Raw genomic sequence first — 22,098 nt, forward strand, 5'->3', positions numbered from 1 at the left:
CTGTAGTTTCATGAGAAATTTAATCTCGAGTGTTTCCTAATTGGCTATGCTTCATTACCAATATATGAATAGCATACCAGTCTTGCTATAGTTTTGTAAGCTTTTATTCTACTGTGTCATTGAACTTTCGGTAGGATTTGAAAGCTTAGCTGGTTATTCGTAGTGTTCTGTTATATGTCTGAATTTTAATCTCAATATCTTATTCTTCATTAATCATTATTAGAAAGATTATAGCCAATAACAAGTAAAATATAAAATTTCACATTCTAAACCATGTCTTGTAGCTGTATGGGAACAAGGATGTTCACTATTCACGTTGTATCGAATGTAATTAACTCGAAATAATTTAATATTTCATAATATTCTGGCAAAATCTTCATATTTCATAAAAGATCTTCATATATTTTTCTCATATGCAAAAATTTTCGTCTCTGTTAATATATCTCTACAGAAGGTTGTTTCCGATCTCTGATAACGAATTTGAATGACGTCATGTGCGTCAGGAATCACACCGACAGCTGAATTGGGGCGAGAGGTGACAGACCAGTATTGAGTGATTTCATAATCAGAGTGCACGGCGTATCACAGTAGCAATGCCCAAGAAAATCGACCCTTTTTGGAAGGGGTACATAACTCTTTCCGATGCCAAGTACAGTTACGTGAGAATCATAGGCGCCTGCAAAAAACGTGGTTTCGTTATTTCCAAGAAAGGCATCTTGTGTGTACCTAATAAGACTGTCAAAGCTCAGATAGGATTAATTCAGAGGGGGGAAAAGCAAGCAAATCCACCCCCCGTCACAAGTCGCCGCTCCCCACGAGATGATACAAATTAATTACAGTCGAGCTTTACCAATCTTATTAAATACACAGAAGATGCCTTTCTTGGAAATAACGAAACCTCGTTTATTGTAAGCTTCTTTTATTTTCACTTAACTGTACTTGGCGTTGGAAAGGGTCGTAATGTACTCCTCCCAAAAAGGCTCGATTTTCTTGGGAATTTCTGCTATGAGTCGCCGTGCACTCTGACTATGAGATCACTCACTACTGGTCTGTCAATTCGCGCCACAGTTCAGTGTGTGGCTCCTGACGCACAAGATGTCTTTCAAATTCGTTATCAGAGATCGGAAACAGCCCTGTATAACTGTCATTGAACCGGGCTTTCCAGATATTATAAGGAAACAGTAAAGATATTTTCCAGGAAACATTTCAAAACCCCTAGCCACTCATTCCATCAGCATTCCGAGATTCCAAAGGACAAGTGAAATATTCAAATTCCCTTTTAAAATCATTGAACTTATATTGTCAATGAATTCGAGAAGCCAAAACATTTTTTTTTTCATTCCACCTTTGCATATTCTTTCGAATCTATTTGAGAGAACTTTTTGATCATACAACACGATTTTAATTTACAGGTGTAATACAGAAAAAATAGGTTACTTGTGTTGTAATGCAATTGGTGTTGAGTCCTTCCAGCTTAGGTGGCGCCAACTATAGACGCACGAAATGTCTCTACCGCTTGGCCCGAAGGGTAGTGAGTTCGAGTCTCGCTTCGGCATGGGTGTTATGTTAGCATTAATTTAAGAAAATGAAAACAAGAAAATTTTAGGAATTTGGCCTCTGGCCGGTAAACTTTATATATAAAAAAGTTCAACCAATATAAAAAGTTTTTTGTCTTCGGTGTAAGAAATTCAGTTTCGTGCATTCACGTAAGAATTTAAGGATTCTGAAAAATTGTGCACATTCAGCATTTTATATTTGGTAGCATGTTAAATATAGATAAGAATTTACTATGTAAAGTAAATAATGATGTAAACATGCTACAAATGCTTTAGGAACGAAGTTTCGTATTGACATATATATATATATATATATATATATATATATATATATATATATATACATACAGTATTACAGATTTCCATATTTTATCTACAGTAATCTCACTAGAAGTTTCGATTTTATCTAGAGAAAATCAAAACTCAAGTGGGATTTAATTAAATATTACACGATTAGAAGACAGTATATAAAGAGTAGAATAAATAAAGTACTCTAATGCAATAAAATTGAGCTCTATGAACGATTACTAGTCAAGAAGGCTTTGTTGATTCAGTTTCATTTTTATTAAAACAGTTGCTTTTCACTTCAGTTATCAATATATATTAAACAATCTCTAATAGGCCTACGTGACTATTTCATACAGCAGACGCTACAAACACAATCTAAATTATATAAATAAGATAAATGATAGAAAAGTTTTAATTAAGGATGATGAAATAAACATGAATCATTTTAAAAGGTACAATTATTGAAAGTATAATGTTGACAAACAAAGAAATAAATGCTAGAGAGATGATAAAACATATGCTAAGGAAGTGATAAAAATTGTAGGATAAGCAGCCATGATTGGTTGAAACACGTCGTTTCTTACCGTTTTATTGGTTAAAAGCAGTATGACGTAGTAAAAGTGTACAGTACGATTATTTAGTTCTGACAGTCGCAGATAATGAGTGCCTGGATCAGGCGAGTCCATTAAGTTACGCCAAGGGATGTTCAGGTTAGTCTGTCGCCTGCAGTCAGAGCGATCGGATGTCACACATGCGGTATAGCGTTGTGTTTCCAGTACAGTTAAGCTGTATTTCATTCCTTTACCGACCTCTCGCCCTTATCTCTATTCCGGAACTCTCCGCACTATTCCTATTAGGCCTTCTTCCTCTCTTTCGCGTCGCTGAGCTGTCAGGACTGAATAATCGGTCTGTAATAGTCGAAATAAATTTAATATGTTGGCAAAATTGTCTTTATATTGTGTCTGTCACGAAAACATTTTCATAAAATTGTACGTATTTACTAATACTTGTATATTTGGTATATTTTGTCCTTTAGGGCAACCCCTATTTTAGGGGAAGTTTGTTTACATACATAGCCTAAATCTAAATGAACTGACTTGTTGCAATATTGTGTTTCCGATCGAATAATATAATTAATGCAAAATGGAAGAGGTTAGTAGACCTAAGTATTTGCAACATAAGTTGTCATGGCAAACTAAACCGATGAATTTCAAAGAATGGTTATAAAAATGAAGTCAGTCCTCTCACATTGGCTTATTTGAGTTGAGGGAGAAAGACATATTATGTTCTCGGCATTTTAAAATTGTCAGACACATCTTCGCCCAACTAGACTTGATACTTCTTCTAACTAGAGAATAAGGCAACTGTAAACTGAACCACCGTTTTGTATTATTACGCGGACGGATTTGATATATAACATGACAGAATGTAGACGGCTTGTTCACATAAACGAAACCGCTTGATCAACCATGTCACTGCTTCAAACACCTCGCGATTCCTCCTCCCCCCCCCCCTTCCACCACCTCTTCTCAGCAGCAAAAGCAATTCCCAATGTCTCACGACGCTTTGAATTACTCGAAATAGTATACTGAAACTGACGAGAGTAGCCTATAGAGTTGCCAGATTTCAGAATGCCAGTAAGGTAAGGTTATCAGATTTTTCACAATTTCTGTGGACAGATATCAACATATGGTAAAACAAAAAACTACTCATACTTTCACCATTTCTGTTAGTTTGCCATTCACTTGTATTGTTTTTATATAAGCTAAAGGATTAAAATATTCATCCTATTTACACACAAAATATTCATTTCACTTACACAGCACTTAAACTACTGGTAATTTTCAGAAGAGTGTAATTTTTTAATCAGATCTTCTCTAGATTCCAATTTTGCAACAAATATATTCTGATTGGTTGTGTTAAAATTGGTTAATATAGCCTATCAAGCATGACTCGAAGAGTTTCTAAACTCATTCTGGATTTTTTGGATGTCCACTACCGTCGTGCATTTCAAGCGCTATGTTCGACTCGAGTTTGTCGAGTATGGTGAAGTTCGATATTCGCCACGATCTACTGGCATACCTCAAAAGAGATGGACAGAATACAAGACCGAAAGAGGCCACTCGGCCTAATACCTGTCATGATGATGATGATGATGATGATGATGATGATGATGATGATATGAATGACATTTCTTGTTTTCAATACACATCCATTTGTTGACAAAATAAATTAATAGCAATACCCAATGTCAACATTAGCCATGATTTACATCGTTTATCTATGCCTTGAGGATTAAACTAACTCGGTGATGATGACTTCATGGATAAAATAGAAACAAGTCCCGGAAGCTCCTATTCAGAATTAAACACGGAGTAGAAAGAGATCATTTTCCACTTGGTCCTTCCATCGGAGTCGTGACCTTACGGGTCTTCTTCCTCTTGAACAATCTCCATCGCTTTCCGGAGGAAACTTGTACGAATTCAAAGGGCGAAAAGTACTGACTGGATCAAAAGTCACGTGGTTTTGTTTACCTTTACTGTATTCTGTAGTTGGAAGAAGTATAGATATTTGCGAAATAGGAATTGCCCTTACTACAGCACAATGATAATGAGCTAGTTTTTCCCCATCTCCCGCATAGGCCACCAAATCGAGATTCCTCGCACCAAACGTTTAGCTACTTCTCGTGATGCATATGCAGTACTTGGTGAAGTCTCGGAGTGGACAGTGATTCAGTGCTCGATGTAACATCGGAATTCCTAGCGAGCAGTTTACAAAATCCAACAGCAGACTCCATCTCTCTCGCTGAGGGTGCACCAGTTCTTATTTGGGTCAAGAAATGCAGCAGCCACGGAGATGCCGACAGGCCGTCGCTGTGACAAATACATACACGACGTGGCTGTCCGCAGTGAGGGATGAGGGACAGCACTGCCTGCCATTGTGCTGCGAATGCCATACAGTCCGCCAGCTGCTCTTAAGGCCGTTACACACTGTCCTGAACTGAGGATGGGTTAAATGTATATCTACTGATCGGAATTCACTATTAGTTACATCGACACGCAAAACATAAAATATCATTTTCTTAACCTGTGGTCCGCAGACCCACAGGAGTCCGCGGGACCAAGGTTTGTTTTCAAATGGTATTTTAACTAAGCTTATCTTTATCACTTTTTCTGATATTTGTCAGCTTGCTGGAATATTTTTTGTTTTATGTAATAAAAAGTGGACCAGTCAAATGGAAAGATTTCAAGGAGCAGAAAAAAAAAATGAAAAGTTTCTATTATATCAATTTAATAAGTAGAAATGACAAGTACATGAATAACCATTAGGTATGTAACAAGAAAAAAATATATATTTCTTAAAAATTACGTTAGCCAAGTGACCTCCATTGAAACGCACACATTCTTCGAGTCTGGCCACGAACTGTTGCATAACCCCTCTCAGCATATTGACAGGTATAGCAACGACCACTTCTCATATACGTTGTTTTAGGGCTGAAATTATTCTGGGTGGATTGCCGGAAACACCTTCATTTTGAGGTGTCCCCATAGGAAGAAATCTCATACCGTTAAATCAGGTGACCTAGGCGGCCAAGCGATATCCCCTTTCCGAGAAATGACGTGGCCCGGGAACAAAGCATTCACAGCATCCATCGAAATTTTTACGGTGTGGCTTGTTGCTCTGTCCTGTTGAAACGGTGTGTTTTCATTCACTGGAAAATGGGCGAGTTGTGGTGTAAGAAAGTTCTGTATCATTTCAACATATCGCACTGAATTAACAGTCACTGCATTTCCGGCCTCATTCTCAAAAAAAGAATTGGCCGGTTATTCCAGTTGATGAAACCGCGCACCATACTGTTACCTTTTGGGCATGGAGAGGTTTCTCATTACCATTGAAATCAATTACTTGCAGTTTACAGTAACTATGAGCACTGTTTAACAAATCATGGTAGAGACAACTTGGTTACTAGGGAGTAGGGAACACAGAGATAGTGACATCACCGGCTAAGGAGCTTGGCTAACGCTAAGGAGTCATTAATTGTAAAGTAAGTAGGTACAGAAGAGACGGTTATATTCATTCTCACCCTCTCCATATGAACAATATACTCTCATCAAATCTTTCCATTTGACTGGCCCACCTTGTACTTTCGAGACATAATTTAACAGAGATGATTTAATTTGAAGGACTTTTCTTGGCCTGCAAGTCTTGCCTAGCTATCCGATATTTTAAAGTCTGATTTGCAAAGTCCAAATTTAACTGTGTTCACCATTCAGAACAAGACTGAAACAACGATAAAGAAATTAAACTTGTGGTCTCGCTGAGTTATCAATGGAAAATTCGATTACTTCCCACTCTCGGTGACTTTCTAGCAGGAGTGTACGCAAGGGGAGGGGTTACGGGTTTGAACTCCCTTGAATTTTCTTCAATACAATCCCTGTGCTTGGAGCTGCGGTACATTCGAATTATAACAATGCTATCTTTATTATAGATGGACCTACCGCCAGTACCGACTTTATAATAAAATGAAACAGATACAATATGAAATTTAACTTGTGAAACATATTAAAAGGTTGTTTTGCCAGTTCTGCAGTGCAGATGTTGTTAAATATTGTTTATTGTCGATTTTAAACTCATTTTAAAAGCGGTGTTCACCTGTTTGAGTTCTGACTTTATTGTGAAATGTTCGTTTAACATTTTGTTCATTTGACTTTTCATATTTTAATACAAACTTCACATTACCATTCCAGATTCTTTTATATGTCTGTAAGTGACCGCAAAACTCAGTTTTACAATTTTTTTTAGCAAAAGATCTCATAGTGATTCTCACGAGGTTAGTGAACATTTCACATTGGCAAATGTTTCTTCGCAGCTGTAGCATAACGATGTTATCACGAATGTTCTTTCCAGAACTAGTTTCACGTCCCCCTGTGAAAACTTAGCAGATGATGATGATGATGATGGCAATAATAATAATAATAATAATAATAATAATAATGAACAAAATTTACAATACTGATAACGTAAATGGTAAACAGTTTTAATAATGACACCCTTGTCAAAATTCTGTATACATCACTGCTTCCTAGCAACACATGATGAACTCTCATCCGTCATCTTTGGAAGTATAAAAAGTCTTCACTTATCCTTTCTGCAATGCAAAAAATAATTCTATGAAAAATCTTTCTTGGCGATAAATAATAGTTTTCACGTCAAAAAAGAAGAGGGCTGATAGAATTATTAGAATTATCTTCAGATTAAAACTTAAAAATTGTGTTTCCTATAATGTCTCTCGATTGCGTGCAGCGCACATATCTAGATGATGCCCGGATTGCAATACAAATGATGTCATTTGCATCGGAGTATTGTGTGATGACACATGTCCTGCTCTGGTCTTCTTGAAGAAAAGTAATAGAAGCAAACTTAATATTGAAGTAGACTTGCAATTAAACCATACTTCTCAAAGCGACATCAAAAATCACACCATTAACCTTATGATAAATCGAAAAAACTGGTTACATAAAAAATTAAATATATATACCGGTAAATATAAATATAATATAACGTAAAATACAGAATAACTTTGTATTTCTGTACTTTCAAATTACATTCAAACAGAAATTTAAGGACGCTGTCAATTTATTAAGAATGTTTCATTCAATATGAAGCAAATGTTCAATGAGTAGAACAAGATTACCAGCCTGAATTATACAAAACATTTAGAGGTTCTGCCAATACAAAATATAAGCTTCAAGGGGTCCGTGACACTCAAAAAGTTGGGAACCACTGTAACCATGCCTGCCAGAGGTGTGGGAACAAGGATATCCACGATTTACGATGTATGAAATACAATTAACGTAAAAAATAATATTTTGTAATGATTAGGTAAAATGTTCATATGACATAAAAGTCTTCATATTTTTTTGCATACCAGTATTTTATAAGATTTTTTCCCATTCGTTAATATTTCCATAGTTACAACTGAACAAGCTACCGGCATAGCTCAGTCAGTAGAGGCATTTGCCTTCTTTCCGGAGTTGCACCCGGGCGTGGGTTCGATTCCTGCTTGGGGTGATTACCTGGTTGGGTTTTTTAGAGGTTTTCTCCAACCGTAAGACGAATGTCAGGTAATCTATGGCGAACCTCGGCCTCATCTCGTCATATACCATATTGCTATCACCAATTCCATCGACGCTAAATAACTCAGTAGTTTATATGGTGTTATTAAATAACGAACTAAAAAACACTGAACAGAGTACATTATAAGCATTGTAAGAAGACAATAGAGATGTTTTCCAGGAATCAGTCGAAAAATCCAAAGCCACTCAACATCAGCATTCCGAGATTCCCAAGGGAAAGTGAAATCTTAAAATTCCTCTTTAGAGTCATAGAACTTGTAGCATTAATGAATTCGTGAAGTCAAAATAAATATCAACGGCTTCTCAAAAGTCGTTTCTGCTAAATTGGATTTACTAATGGAAAAGAATCCATTGTTAAGGTTAAGGGTGTTTGAGAATAAGGTGCTTAAGAAGATAGTTGGGGCTAAGAGGGATGAAGTTACAGGAGAATGGAGAAATTACATAACGCAGAACTGCATGCATTTTATTCTTCTACTCACATAATTAGGAATATTAAATGTGTACCTCCACAATATAGTAGAAGAGTAATGAATTTCCTCAACTAAAATTTTTTTTATGTACGATACATATGACTTGACTAGAAGTCAAGGATGTAAATACATTTGCACTTTAATGTGGTAACGCTATAGTAAAGAATTACCAGTCTCTCTAAATTGAAATGCATTACTCGAGAACTTTTTCTGATTTTAAAAGTTTGTGAAGTTTCTCTTTCTCTTGTTGATAGCATATACTGACAATATGTACTCAGAAATGGTTTTGATCAAAGAACTTTACTGCCATGATAAAAATACACATTTTTTAGGATAAAGTTATCAGCCTGTCCATTGCTTAAAGGTATTATTATTATTATTATTATTATTATTATTATTATTATTATTATTATTATTATTATTATTATTATTATTATTATTTTATTATTGGCAAAGGAAAACTTAATTTTGTTGTAAAATGGTTCCCAATAATGCTTTGTTAAAGATGGCTAGAAAGTGCAGATAAATATGAAAATTTATCAGTTTCAATTTATTGCAAGTTGTGATGTGTGCATATGCAGGGCTATGTCTAATTGGCAAATAATATCTTAAATAACTTTTTTCAAAGGAAATATATTTCCCCATCAGGTTCCACTATCTGTACCGGTATTCATTTACTCATTTCTAATCCACAGCAATCATTAGTCTTTTCCTCATTTTCAATTTGAGAATATGGCAACCCTATTCACAAAGTCCAACTTCATTGTTTGTTGCTAACAGTAAGTCAACAGTGTTTCTGCAATAATTTAACGGGGAAAAAAATCATATATTCATTTCGATGTATCTGTTTGATTTTTCAGGCAGTGGGGCAGATGAAGAGTATTTGTAAATGTCATGGTGTGTCAGGTTCTTGTACTACAAAGACTTGCTGGAAGCGCCTTAGACCTTTCAAAGAAACATCAGAACAACTAAGAGGAAGTTACTATAAGGTTAGTAATACTGGTTCTTGTATAATACCAGAAGAAATAATTTTATCTTAAATTACATGTAATTAAAGGATGTATTTCAGACCTGGCAGGCCCTGGCTGTGCCAAGGTACTATTTTCGAGGCCAGGCAGTGCCAGGGCACTTTTCTGATTTTCATATTATCATCATACTTTATTAATTTTTTTAGTAGGTAATTTTACAATGCTTTATCAACATCTTAGGTTATTTAGCGTCTAAATGAGATGAAAGTGATGATGCTGGTGAAATGAGTTCGGTGTCCAGCACCGAAAGTTACCTAGAATTTGCTCATACTGGGTTGAGGGAAAACCCCGAATAAAACCTCAACCAGGCAACTTGCCCCTACTGGGAATCGAACCCGGGCCACCTGGTTTCACGACCAGATGCGTTAACCATTACTCCACAGATGTGGACTATTTTATTCATATTTAAACAATTTCATAATGAGCTTTATTTCTCAGACCTACCAACCTGTTTATCTACTCATAGATTCGAGCCGATGTATTTTCGCCTGACATTTCATAGATATTCCTGTGGTGGTAGTGGTGGTGGTGATGGTGGTGGTGATGATGACGACGAAGACAACTACTGCTGGTGCTACCAAAATAGAAATACATCACTGCATATAATTTATACTGTAATTGATACGTTAATTTGTAATTGGAAAGTTTTTAAGATGAGTGAATGTAATTGTGTTAATAGTAGAATGACTTAATAATGAAATACCGTACTTAATTCATGTCATTCTCTATGCCAGAAAGACAGTTTAAAATTAATCACCACAATATCTAGGGCAACTTGATTACCCAATGCTTCACCGTTTGTTGGTTAGTAATTATAAAATTTACAAGGTACCGGTACGTGAGCTAAATCTGTACTAAGTAATTGGTTTTGTGCTAAACAATATTTTAGATTTTAATCTATCCAAATTTTGCTTTTTTGGTTACAGTAAGTAAACTTTACTGATTTTTTAAATTTCATTTCAACGACATTTTATTATACATCTTGATTACACAACTTATAACACTATATCACTTCGGAATATAAAGTATATATATTTATCCTTTCACGTGTTAATTAACAAGGTACCTGTACAGTACCTAACCTAGTTAATTAACAAGTGGTATTCCGAAGACATTTTATTCTTTTCTTTTATCATATTAGACCTCTCATAGATTAGGCTATACGAATATTGAATTTAACTTCTGGAAACTAACGTCATTCCTCTATATCAATTCATTGATCTGGCTCCAATTTGTTGCTGTCATGGCTGCTTGTAGTCCTTCTAGCCTAGTCTTCCTTGGACAACCCTTTTCCTTTTGTCCTATGAGATCCATTCTGTAATGAACTTAGATATTTTCTTCTCTTACAACCTTTTAACATGATCATACCACTGCAGTCATTTCTTCTTTATGATATCTATGATATCTGGTTTCCCTTCCACTCCAATGATTTGATTTGATACAGTACATAAATTCATGTTGACATGGCCATTGCTGTATATAATTTGAAAGAGCAACTTTCACATATCGTATTTGTTTATCCAAATATACTTTCCAGTAGGCCTATAGTGTAAAATTTTGTGTGTTTCATTATCCACTCTTGTATAAACATCAGACAAAAATGTATTGACCTCCTGAGTCCTGAGAGTACAGTATATACTATAGTACCTATACTTCATACATGATTATGATATAAGATGTATATGTGCACAGACCTGAAGTAAAATTTTTAAAAATTATGGTTTATTTAATGATGCTTGCAAATGCCGAGGTTATATCAGTGCTGTCATGCCAGAATTTTGTTCTGCATGAAATTATATACTACATCCATGGTAAATGAATTGATTCACTTATTCTATGTGATGATTATTATTATTAGGCCTATTTTGCTTTTACGGCTGTTTTCATTTTGGAAGCCTAAACTTTTGTTTTATTTTTTCAGTGAGTATTTTCAAATTTTATTCATTCACTTGGAATTTTATGTAAATGGGCTTCCCATGGAATATCCTCTATAACAATTAAAATCATATGATTGCTAAAAAATGATCATGTAGCCTACTTGAGAGAGGTGCATTGTTGATCGTAAAATTTCAGTTTAATTTTAGTTGCTAAATTCTATATCCAGGAAATATTCAAAACATAGAACGTCCATTCTTATGTACCTCATCATGTCATTGTTCTACACCTACTAATTGATGAGAGGCATGCCAGAGAGGTCGGCCATTTTACACTTTAAGATTGACCTTTAATATGCTAAGGTAGTAGGAATAGAACGATGCTATATTACACTATTTAGAGTAAACCATACTTCACAGGAACCAATCTGTACTCTTCAAGAGTCTCAAGACTTAATCCCCACCCCTGTCTGATCGGTGGGAGCATTTACTTCATAGTTACGGTACATTATTTCTCTGTTAAGAAGTAATTTTCTGATATAAAATTATGTGACTGTTGTATACATAATATCTAGCTAATATTTTGTTATATCCTATGCCAATGATAAATTATTTAATTGGCTCGAATTGTTTATTTTATTTTCTCACAAAGAACTCGTTTATAATTTCTAACTTATTTTAACGCAGATTTCGCAATTGTTTATAAATGGGGAACTGTTTTGCATGTCATTTATCCTAGAAACAACTATGTTCATTTGTATCATTTTTAGAGGTGATAATAAATATGGAGAGTGATGGAAATATTGTAGAGAAACAGGAGTCTCCCTAGAGAAATTGCACAAATACTGTTTGTGTTTACCATAAATTCAACTTGGTTTACTGAAATTTTATTTGATCTGTACCTGGATTGCAACATTGAATGCCAATGCTCTAGCCATTTGGTTAACATTTTCTCTTTTCAAATAATGTTTGTACATTCCTTCTACAGCAATATGAAGATTCTAAGATTACATAATTCGATTAGAATAGATCTTTGTTAACCTTTAGAATTACAAGTACCATTCATGGCATCATCAGTAGCCTACACAAAAAAAAAAAATGACATACCGTACCATAATAATGTAATGTAGTACAATACAATATGTTGTTGTTGTTTTCTAATGCCAGGCATTTGACAATAAAGTCATTTGACCTCTTGCACTCCAATATTTTTCAAAGATATTGTCATGGTCAGCCACTGAAGCACAGATTTTGAGGTGTTGCGAATCCATTTCTTCGTTTGAGTTGCACAATGGGCAGTTAGGGGACTGATATATTCCAATTCTATGCAGGTGTTTGGCCAGTCATGGCCTGTTGCCAATCTAAATGCAGCTACAGACAATACAATATAAACCTAATTGTAAGTAAGCTTAGAATGCAAAAGTACAATCCATTTAATTATACCATTCATAGAAAGTAAAAATCAATATGAGGGATGGATTACACAAGGCAATAGGCGTAGCACTCAGTCTCCGATTTTTTTAAATTCAAAAAATTTTATTGAATATTCTTAAGGATTCAATCCAAATATTACATTACCATTTATATTTTGGCCATTGATGATACTATTGGATTTGCATTTCTCTGGATATTTTACTAAACCATTCCTGTATTTAATCTTTTTGTCTTTCTAAATTATTCTGTAGTGCTTTTATTCTGGATCTTTATGGTCACCCTCATTGAGGGCAGATTATTTTGTTAAAAATAGTTGTTGTTACAATACAAACTATACTAAGTGATATGCAAATAATCATTCTTAATTATACATTAGAGTTCTGTAAAATGCTGCCAAAGCCAACTTCAGTCACAAAGCCCATCCGGAGCATTAAGCTCCACCTCACAAGCACGTGATAGCCCTGTTGAAAGCATGACATTGTTAATCCTTCCGGTCTCCAGGCGTGTGTAACTGTACCATTTTGTCTATCTATTTCTTCTTTCCATTCTTGGCTTAAATTATCTTGTACAGTATCAAGGAGAGAATGTTAATTTTTTAAATTTAGATTTTCATTTGAGCAAAATGGCATGCGTGTTAATAAAATGTTCATTACCTCTTTTTTTTAATTTTTCCTTGTTAAGTTGTTACATATTTTGTGGAAGTTTATTGTATAAATTACTGCCTTTATGTGATATAGGCCTACTGTTAAGACCTCTGGTGAGCCTGTGGCAATTCAAATGTATGTTTCGGGATGTTCTGGTGCTATTCTCATAACGGCTTTCGGACGGTTTGTTGGATCATTCTAAAACAAGCTCTTATGCTGCCACTACCATAGCTGACACCAATATGTAAATTTAAAACTGTAATTATTAATATACGTATAGTATGTACATGAAGAGATTTGATACTAAAATGGCAGTAATTTTTCTAGTAAGGCTGGAACGTTCAAACAACACCCTTATTTTTGCAGTGTCAGCTAATGAACAAAATTGTATGTGTGCTGCTATAAATCTAGTAGCTGTCTGTAATACAGTAGTCCATTTTGAATAGCTTTAGAGATCTCCTTGGAAATCTTATTTAGTTTTTCACCTGTTCCTTTACTGCACTGTCTATGTTACAAACAGAAGTCCCAAGAAAACTATAGGATTTTCAGTGGTTTCATTTTCATAATTTCTCTTAAATACAAGTTAAAACACACAATAACATTTGATGGAATATATTATTCTATAAAAAATAATCTGTTTTTCGTAATTCTTGGTTACATTTTGCTCTTTCTTTATGATCTGAACAACAAACAATAATACTGAGATTCAAACTTTATTTAAATTTTCTAAAATGATCACTACCTACGGTACCGTAAAATGGAGTGAATAGGATCAGTGGGGGTGAATAGGATCAAAACTTTATTCTCGGTTATAAAGTTTGTTATAAACTGTAATTGAGAGGGAAGACAGTCATTGCTTACTAGAACAATAATAGTAACCAATGACTGTGATCCCGCTCAAGTACAGTTTATAACAAACTTTATAACCAAGAATAAAGTTTTGATCCTATTCACCCCCACTGATCCTATTCACCCCATTTTACGGTACCTCAGAATATTTTTATTAACATACATATTACGATGATAGAAATCTTTCACTTCCTTTGTAGTCTGTGGATCACTGTTATCGAATAAGAGACATCAAAACAGAAAGCATTCTTAACCTTATAACCACACAACAGCTATTATCATGGACCTTTCTCCTAAACTTTGTATCATAAGTTACGTCATATCTCTCTTTGGCTCTTTGACCTAGGTTCAGAACTGTAGTAGATCTTCCTGTTTATTTCCAGTTACACGTCAAATCTCCAGAAATAAAACTTCTTAAGTAAACTGTCCTCAAATTCATGTTACTCAGAACCAGAACCATGTAGGTAAAATGACAATGTTGACAAAATAAGCCTGTGCATCACAGCCCACAGGGTCAAGGCCTACCAGCCGACTGTTTGTCTCACGTTTGTCTCTCAGCAGAGGTGAATGATCATCCAACCAGGGAGTAATGTGTGGTTAGTACAGTGATCTCACCCAGCCATTATAGGTACCGGTACCTGGCTCTCGAAATCTGATTTCGCTACTCACTACAGCTCCCCAAATCCATCATGATGCTAGGTGAGCACCATCCCAATTTCATGATAAATTTTTTCCTCCATAAAGACTTGCTCCAGCGCTAGCCCAAGGCATGACACTTAGACTACGATGCAATGGCACAGGACAATGTAGAAAAAACAGGTGTAAATAGTAGCGAAGTGCAGTGCTACCATTTTAAATTTGTGCTAATGTTTAAGTACTTGGGGCCTGTTTCATAAAAGTAACAAGTTAATATTATTAGTAAAAAGATAATAGTATTAACTAACGTTATTAGTATTCTGTTTCATAAAATTATTATTTAATAATATTATTTATTACTGTAAATGCTCATAATATTTGTGAAATAAATACAGTGAAACCTCTCATTTACGGATATCGAAGGAATGTAACAATCTGTCCACACCTGGGAGGTGTCCTTTATTGGGAGGTAAATTTATAATTTGAATTATGTATCCCTTCACGCTTTAAATGAAATGTATTACTGTAGTTTAATTCTAAATACAGTATACTGTACTACAGTAAATTCTTTGCAACTCTGAACTACAGTAGATAAGACCGAAAAAGAAAAATACAGTACTGTGCCATGCAATTTTATTCTAGGTCTACAGTTATGCAGTACTGTAATTTACAGTTTTCAACTTAACCTTTACAAATGATTGATTAAATGGCAAACTTACCAGGGTTAATTATATAGGCACGTGTGGCTTACAGCTGTTTCGGTGTATGCTGTACACCATCTTCAGAGCCTCAGAGGCTTTGTTTATAATTAACACTAGTAAGTTTGCCATTTAATCAGTCATTTATATTTAAGTGTTAAAAGTAGTGTTTGCAAGATTCAAGATGGATTAACCTTTACGTTCATGTGCCATGTTTATCGAAACAGAACAACTGATTGAAGTGAAGAGAATGATCTTACTAACCCTATCAAGTATTGAATACAATTTCACGATCGCAGAAACCTTGGATCCATCAGACAGGTTAAATTTTATGACTTTGTTTATCCACACACTTCCATCTAACAAAGGGTAGCCAGCTGGGCTAGTTGTAGCCTACGAGATCCTTATTGTCTTCTTTCATGTTAAGGAATTTCTGTACTAAATTTTCCATTTTTGTAACACATTAGGTCTTGAAATCCAAGTTCTGTCCGCAGTCAAGAGGTAAAGCAAGTTTTGGACTGTGAAACAGCTGCCTGTGCCTCTAAACGAGAGTTAAATTTATCATTATTTCTATATTATTTCATTTGGGACATAAAAATCTGTCCATATAAGAGGAGTGTCCGTATCTTGGGGATGTCCGTCAGGAGAGGTTTCAATGTAATAATCTTAGTAAAGCAGCAAAGGTAATAAAATTTATTAATATTATTAGCGTTAGTTCCATGAGTGTATTTTAACTAATAATGTCATTATTAATAAAAAGTAAATGCAGTGTAGGGTTAGATTTTGAAGATAAAATAGTGGAAACATTTAAAATTGATAATTCTGACTCACATAGTGATGTCTCTTCAAGCTGTTTTCACTTTTTTTTCTCCAAAATGAATGACCATCTCTCCATACTTATAAATGACTGTCACAGGCGCCAATGTAGATGGACCAGGTTGAAATTGAAAGCCATCAAATCTATTACAGTACCAGTACCAGTATCTATTATGCTTAAAATGAGGAAAAATGGACTGATTTTTTTTAATCTCATTGGGAAAGAGGAACAACTGGAAAGGGTGAAACCTAAATTAAATTAAATTACAATACAGAACTGCTATAAAGCATTATATTTTACATTGTTTTATGTTGTCATTTGAATGATTGAACTTAACGGTTTTTTCCTTCCTTTCACATTATCATTTTTTAAATTATAATAATTTTATTGTTCAGAAATATATGCCTAAGCCTATTGGTCACAACAAGTTTAACCAATTGTTTTAAGAGTACCAGTTTTAAAAGGATATGGGTCATCTATATCACAAAATAATGTTAAAATTTTTTATATTGAAGTGTTGTTTCAATGTGTAGCCTACTTGTGAAACCTGAATCTATAAAAACTGTACATAATAATAATAATAATAATAATAATAATAATAATAATAATAATAATAATAATAATAAGGCGCGATAGCCCATGAAGGACCATGACCGATTCTTCATTAATTAACATTGTGAAGATCTTAGTGAGTTAAGATCTTGTATAGACCTACATCAACAAGTAGATCTATTACAAAATATAATGGCTACTTTAAAGGAATGACTGCAAGATTAATATTTAATATTAATATAATTATATGCATAGTGAAAATGACGTTCAAAATGGCGCATCATGTAGACACAAAATCTTCATGTATCTTAATCGAACGGGCGTTTTAAACTCAATTCGGAGAAATTTCTTTCAATATTCTTCTCAGATTGCATGCATACGCACATGAAAAATTGAACCGTGTAGATGCATCTTTAAAAACTTTTATGAGAACTTTAGGTACCGGTACCTCCAATTCCATATCACAATCTTTAATTAGAAAATATTTGCATTTTGTACAGTCTGGTACTTACAACTTAATCGCAATAAAAATTAAGACAATTTGAGTATGCTGGGTATTGGTGATGCTACGTCATTCAAATTCATGCATATGACCATTTCACTGGTGCTTTCTCATTTATGCATGTCAACTACTGTACAGCTGAATTGGTATACTTACAAATCACAATATGATAGTAAGATAATTTTTCAAGTTTCTGTAGATCTATTAAAGAAAATAAAATGACCCACTTTGAACGAGAGGCAACAAACATTTTTTATTCCAAAATTAATCAGCCCATTAGTACACAAAAATCAGCCAGAATAATTATTTCAGTTATATAGTAGTTGCGTTAGTGTTATAGTGGTTAGAAATGACTGTTCAAGAACATACGAAAATCGAATAGCCCAAAAATTGATAAAGTAATAAGCATTGATCTCAACTCTAGTCTGATCAAGTACCGGTACCTAGAGTATTACTACATAATAAAGGCATGTAACGAAGTGCAATATAGGTCTAATTACGTAAGAAGTTCGGATTTCGAACTATGTAGTTTCCGAAATAACATATATCCAGTCCAAAAAGCCTAAAAAATAACTAATAGAAGCAAAATATATACAGAGTGTCTAGTAGAGCTTGAGTTTATCCTTTAAATTGATGGAGAACAGGATGTATTTAGCATTGCATGTCTTCTATAGTCTACTCTAAGTTATAAATTGTTATTATGTGTTATGAAGCTTGAGTCAGGTCTTATGTAAAATCAGTTACGCAAAACAGGTTTGTTGAGTGTAATGTAAGGTGTGGTCATGTTCTCTTATTGGTATTTCTAGTGAGAAATGAATGTGTACAGTACCATGAAGCAAAGTCTTTTTATTCACAATTCTTGCGTGAAGTGTTTGTTGTGAAGATAAGGAAACAAATAATAATGGGAAAAATAATTCGTAGAAAATATCCAAAACCTGTGGTACCGTATTATGAATTGGTGGAAAATTTTCGTGAAACAGGTTCAGTGTTAATTAAAACAAAAGTCAAAAGAAGGGATACTGGTACTTTGTTTAAACAAAATTGATTCGATAAGTGATTGATATGTTATATATGAACAGTTCTCATACATTGGATAAATTAAAATAGTATTCAAATTGATAGGCCTACATCTAATATTACAAGACAGAAATTACACCATGTTGTTGGAAACGTCTTTAAAAGATGGAATCAGTATCCGAAAAGGTGACTATTACTTAGAAATTCTATAGTAATATAAGTTAAAACTTGTCTGTGTGTATTTCTTTATCTGTTGGAAAACTAGTCAGAAGTTTTCCAACTGTTATAACACAAAGAAGCCACAATTAAGTCTGGAAAAAGTTTCACGTTATTTGAGGGTTCTCTGTACATACTTCTATGTGGTTAGAGGAAGATAGTGACAGCCTTAATAATATCTAAGATATAAATTGAATTTCAGTTGTAATGTGTGGTGATGTACCTATTTGCATAAATACTAAGGAGTTTCTTTTGCATGGCTTACAATATTATATCATTAAAAAAATCTTCACCATTTAAATTATTTATAATATTTTGCTTTTCATGCTTTTCCAAGGTATTCTTCACACCGCTTTTCATAAGAAAATTAGAATAAAGTAAGATACGTAAAGATTTACACTTATTTTAACATCTAGGGTTGCCATACTTATCGCAAAAGTGAACTTCTCTGTTTTACTGAGAGGAGAAATGTTCTGTACAGTTGAGTGAAAACCCCAGATTTCTTAGATTTTCTCATTTAAGTGCCTATTTGCTAAAAAAAAAAAAAGTTTTACAATGAAATGAATTTAACTTCAAAGTCAAAGACACAAAATGTGAAGAGTGTTTTTCCAAAACTGTTCTCAGAAAGACAACATTTTGAGCTTATAAAAATAGCATAGTTTTAGTTTTTTCACTCTTGAGCATAATGTCAATGTCGGTAGTGTTTTTAATAGTTAATGAATGCTCAGTGAACAGATGAGAGAAAGATTGCTGTTGGCAGGTAAGAGAAATATCTGAATGCTGCCATCCATTGTAACAATTCCAGATATTCAGAAGGCTACAGTACAGGGCACTCTTTAAAATTTCATTAGCTTAAGCTAAATGAAAAAAACAACTTTCTTAATACAGCGCAGTCTTCCTGAAAGTACAGCTGTTTCAAGGAAGTTAAAAAGTATCACATTTACAATAGAGGCCTTACTGTATATAAAAAAAAAATAAATAAATAAAATAAAATTTTCTGTTGTTATATTCGTTTTAAATATGTCCAAACCTGCACCTTTCTCAGTGTAGTGGAAGAATATTATGGCAACCTTGTTAATATCGATTTTCATTATGAAAAAAAAATCTTATTTACAGAAAGAGTGGTCCAACTTATAAACAACACACGACTTTTTGTATCTGTTTGCATAGGCTCAACTGCAGGTACCCAGCAATCGTGCATCACCACGAAGACGCTCCAAGCGTCCAGCACCAAAAGGCACGCTGGTGTATCTTGAAAAGTCACCCGATTTCTGCCCAGCAACACGTGGTCGCGTCTGTCGAGATCCAGACAACTGCGGTACACTGTGTTGCTGTCGAGGTTATGTTAGTCTTTCTGTTCTGGAGACTGAGACCTGCAACTGTCGCTGGGTATCTCGCAGCTGCAAACTCTCCTGCAGTGAATGTCCTGTCATGCGGGATGTATATATCTGCAAATGACTCAAAGAATGAGATCTTAAAAACGCTTTGTGCAACATCAGTCAGACTTGAGAAATGTTTTCATATAGGCCTGTCAGAATTGTTATTTCTATTTAAATTATGAAATATTTGACTGCTGTTATGTGTAAATGATAAAACTAAGTGATGTGGCCAGTATTGAGGAAGATATATGTCCAAATCCAACAAAATATTAACTTATAAGTTTGATAGTGACATGCATATTTTGTTACGAATGTTCTTAATGTTTATTGATGTCAGAATTTTTATCCAGCTCTTTTAATGAAATAATACAATATATACTTACGTCTCATGTTCTTTGTTATAATGTAAGCCTGAGTAAGGTCATATATTATAGCTGAGAATGATTATGAGTTGCAATTGATGTATGAAGATTATTCATAGAATACGAAATGTGGGATTTTAACATTAATTTCTCTAAATATAAAATTTTGGTTGTAAAGTATGACAAGGTATAGGCACAAGTGGTACAACTTAGTGATAAATTACGGTAAAAAGAACTGACACCAGTAAAAAAATAAAGTATTTAGAAATTGTGAATATAAATAGTTTTGATAAAGGGGAAATCAAGAATAGATTACGATATGATATTTGATGTTCAATATTGTCAGACAAAATAATGCTGACAGAAGAAACATAAAATTACTGGAAAGATTGTAGCTATTGAGAAACTTAGGAAAGGGAAGCCTTCACAGAGTGGCCAAATATAATGGTACTTCGTATTTCGAATGTGTTTAGTAAGCTTCATATTAGAGAAAATCCTGAGGTGACATTAGAAGAGATAACAAATTTGACATCTGAAGCTATTGGAGTACCAGAATCAAGCACATACGAAATAAGAAAAGAAAAAAAAAATCAACAAAAAAAGTGGTCACTCTAGAAAAAAAATGATCTCGTTAAACAGCTATTGTCGTAATTCAACGAGTTAACGGAATATGCCTTGAGAAGGAAAGTGCATGGATTTTATTTAAAAGACGAGATTCATACATTAAATAAAATTTTGAAAGAGGTAAATAGTGACGCACTGTCTACTATGTTCTCTGGAATTAAAGTACATTTTGTAGAGCAGAGAAAATGTCTAAGGCAGATAAAATAGTAAAGTTATGTCACCAGTATTAACATGTCAATGTTTCTAGGACTGGGAGTGTAAGAAAACCTGCATGTGCTTCAGGAACATGGGAGATGGGGACAATGTTGACACTGCCTGTCAAACATCGTGGGACACAGTATAGTTATTTTTATCATTAATTTCCTTTCCTTCTTTTGCAACTGAAGGTCTGGTAGACTTCCAGAACATAAATGTTGGAGTGAATATTTTATACCAAACACTTGTTAAAATAATGCTTTACCGGTATCTATTTTGGAAGGTAGGCTTACATGGTTATTTCTGGTGCAGAAAAATATCGACAACCAATTCAAATCTTTTCGCACTGCTTTTGTAAATAAACGTTCCTTTCCTTTTGATCCGAATAAGATTAGAATGATACCGGTGTTACACTACCTCTAATATGATATTGTATCAAAGAACGTTTCATTATATTGTTATTGGCTACCCATACCATCATCATCATCATCATCATCATCATCATCATCATCATCATCAGCATCATCATCATCGCAGTAAAATGGGTGACAATAATTTTAATAATATCAAAGGTACCTATAACAATTTTTTATTCAAACTATTTTATTTAAAAATTACCTACCATACTGCATAGATACATCACTGCAATACACTAATGATATTTTTACTCTATATACAGATTGAACCGTAATTAATTTCAGGGGCTTATTCGTTGAGATATTTCAAACAAAAGAGTTAAATACAATTTTCTCGTTTTTCTTTTCTTTTCGAGATAAAAATTGTTTTGTATGAAATATTTCATAGCATGTTTTGGAAAAAA

General features: G+C 34.0%; 1 protein-coding gene across 2 annotated transcripts in view; it reads left to right on the forward strand.

Annotated features, from left to right (window-relative positions):
* Wnt4 (Wnt oncogene analog 4) overlaps positions 1-20,475 on the forward strand; it is a 254,529-nt gene extending 234,054 nt beyond the window's left edge. For both annotated transcript variants that reach the window (XM_069841967.1, XM_069841966.1), the window contains 2 exons: positions 9,312-9,440; positions 19,889-20,475. In XM_069841967.1, the coding sequence (XP_069698068.1) occupies positions 9,312-9,440; positions 19,889-20,176 (417 nt within the window). In that variant the 3' untranslated portion in view covers positions 20,177-20,475. The remainder of the gene's footprint in view (positions 1-9,311; positions 9,441-19,888) is intronic.
* The last annotated feature ends 1,623 nt before the right edge of the window (positions 20,476-22,098 follow it).

The sequence above is a fragment of the Periplaneta americana genome, chromosome 12 (assembly GCF_040183065.1).
Source record: "Periplaneta americana isolate PAMFEO1 chromosome 12, P.americana_PAMFEO1_priV1, whole genome shotgun sequence".
NCBI lineage: Eukaryota > Metazoa > Arthropoda > Insecta > Blattodea > Blattidae > Periplaneta > Periplaneta americana.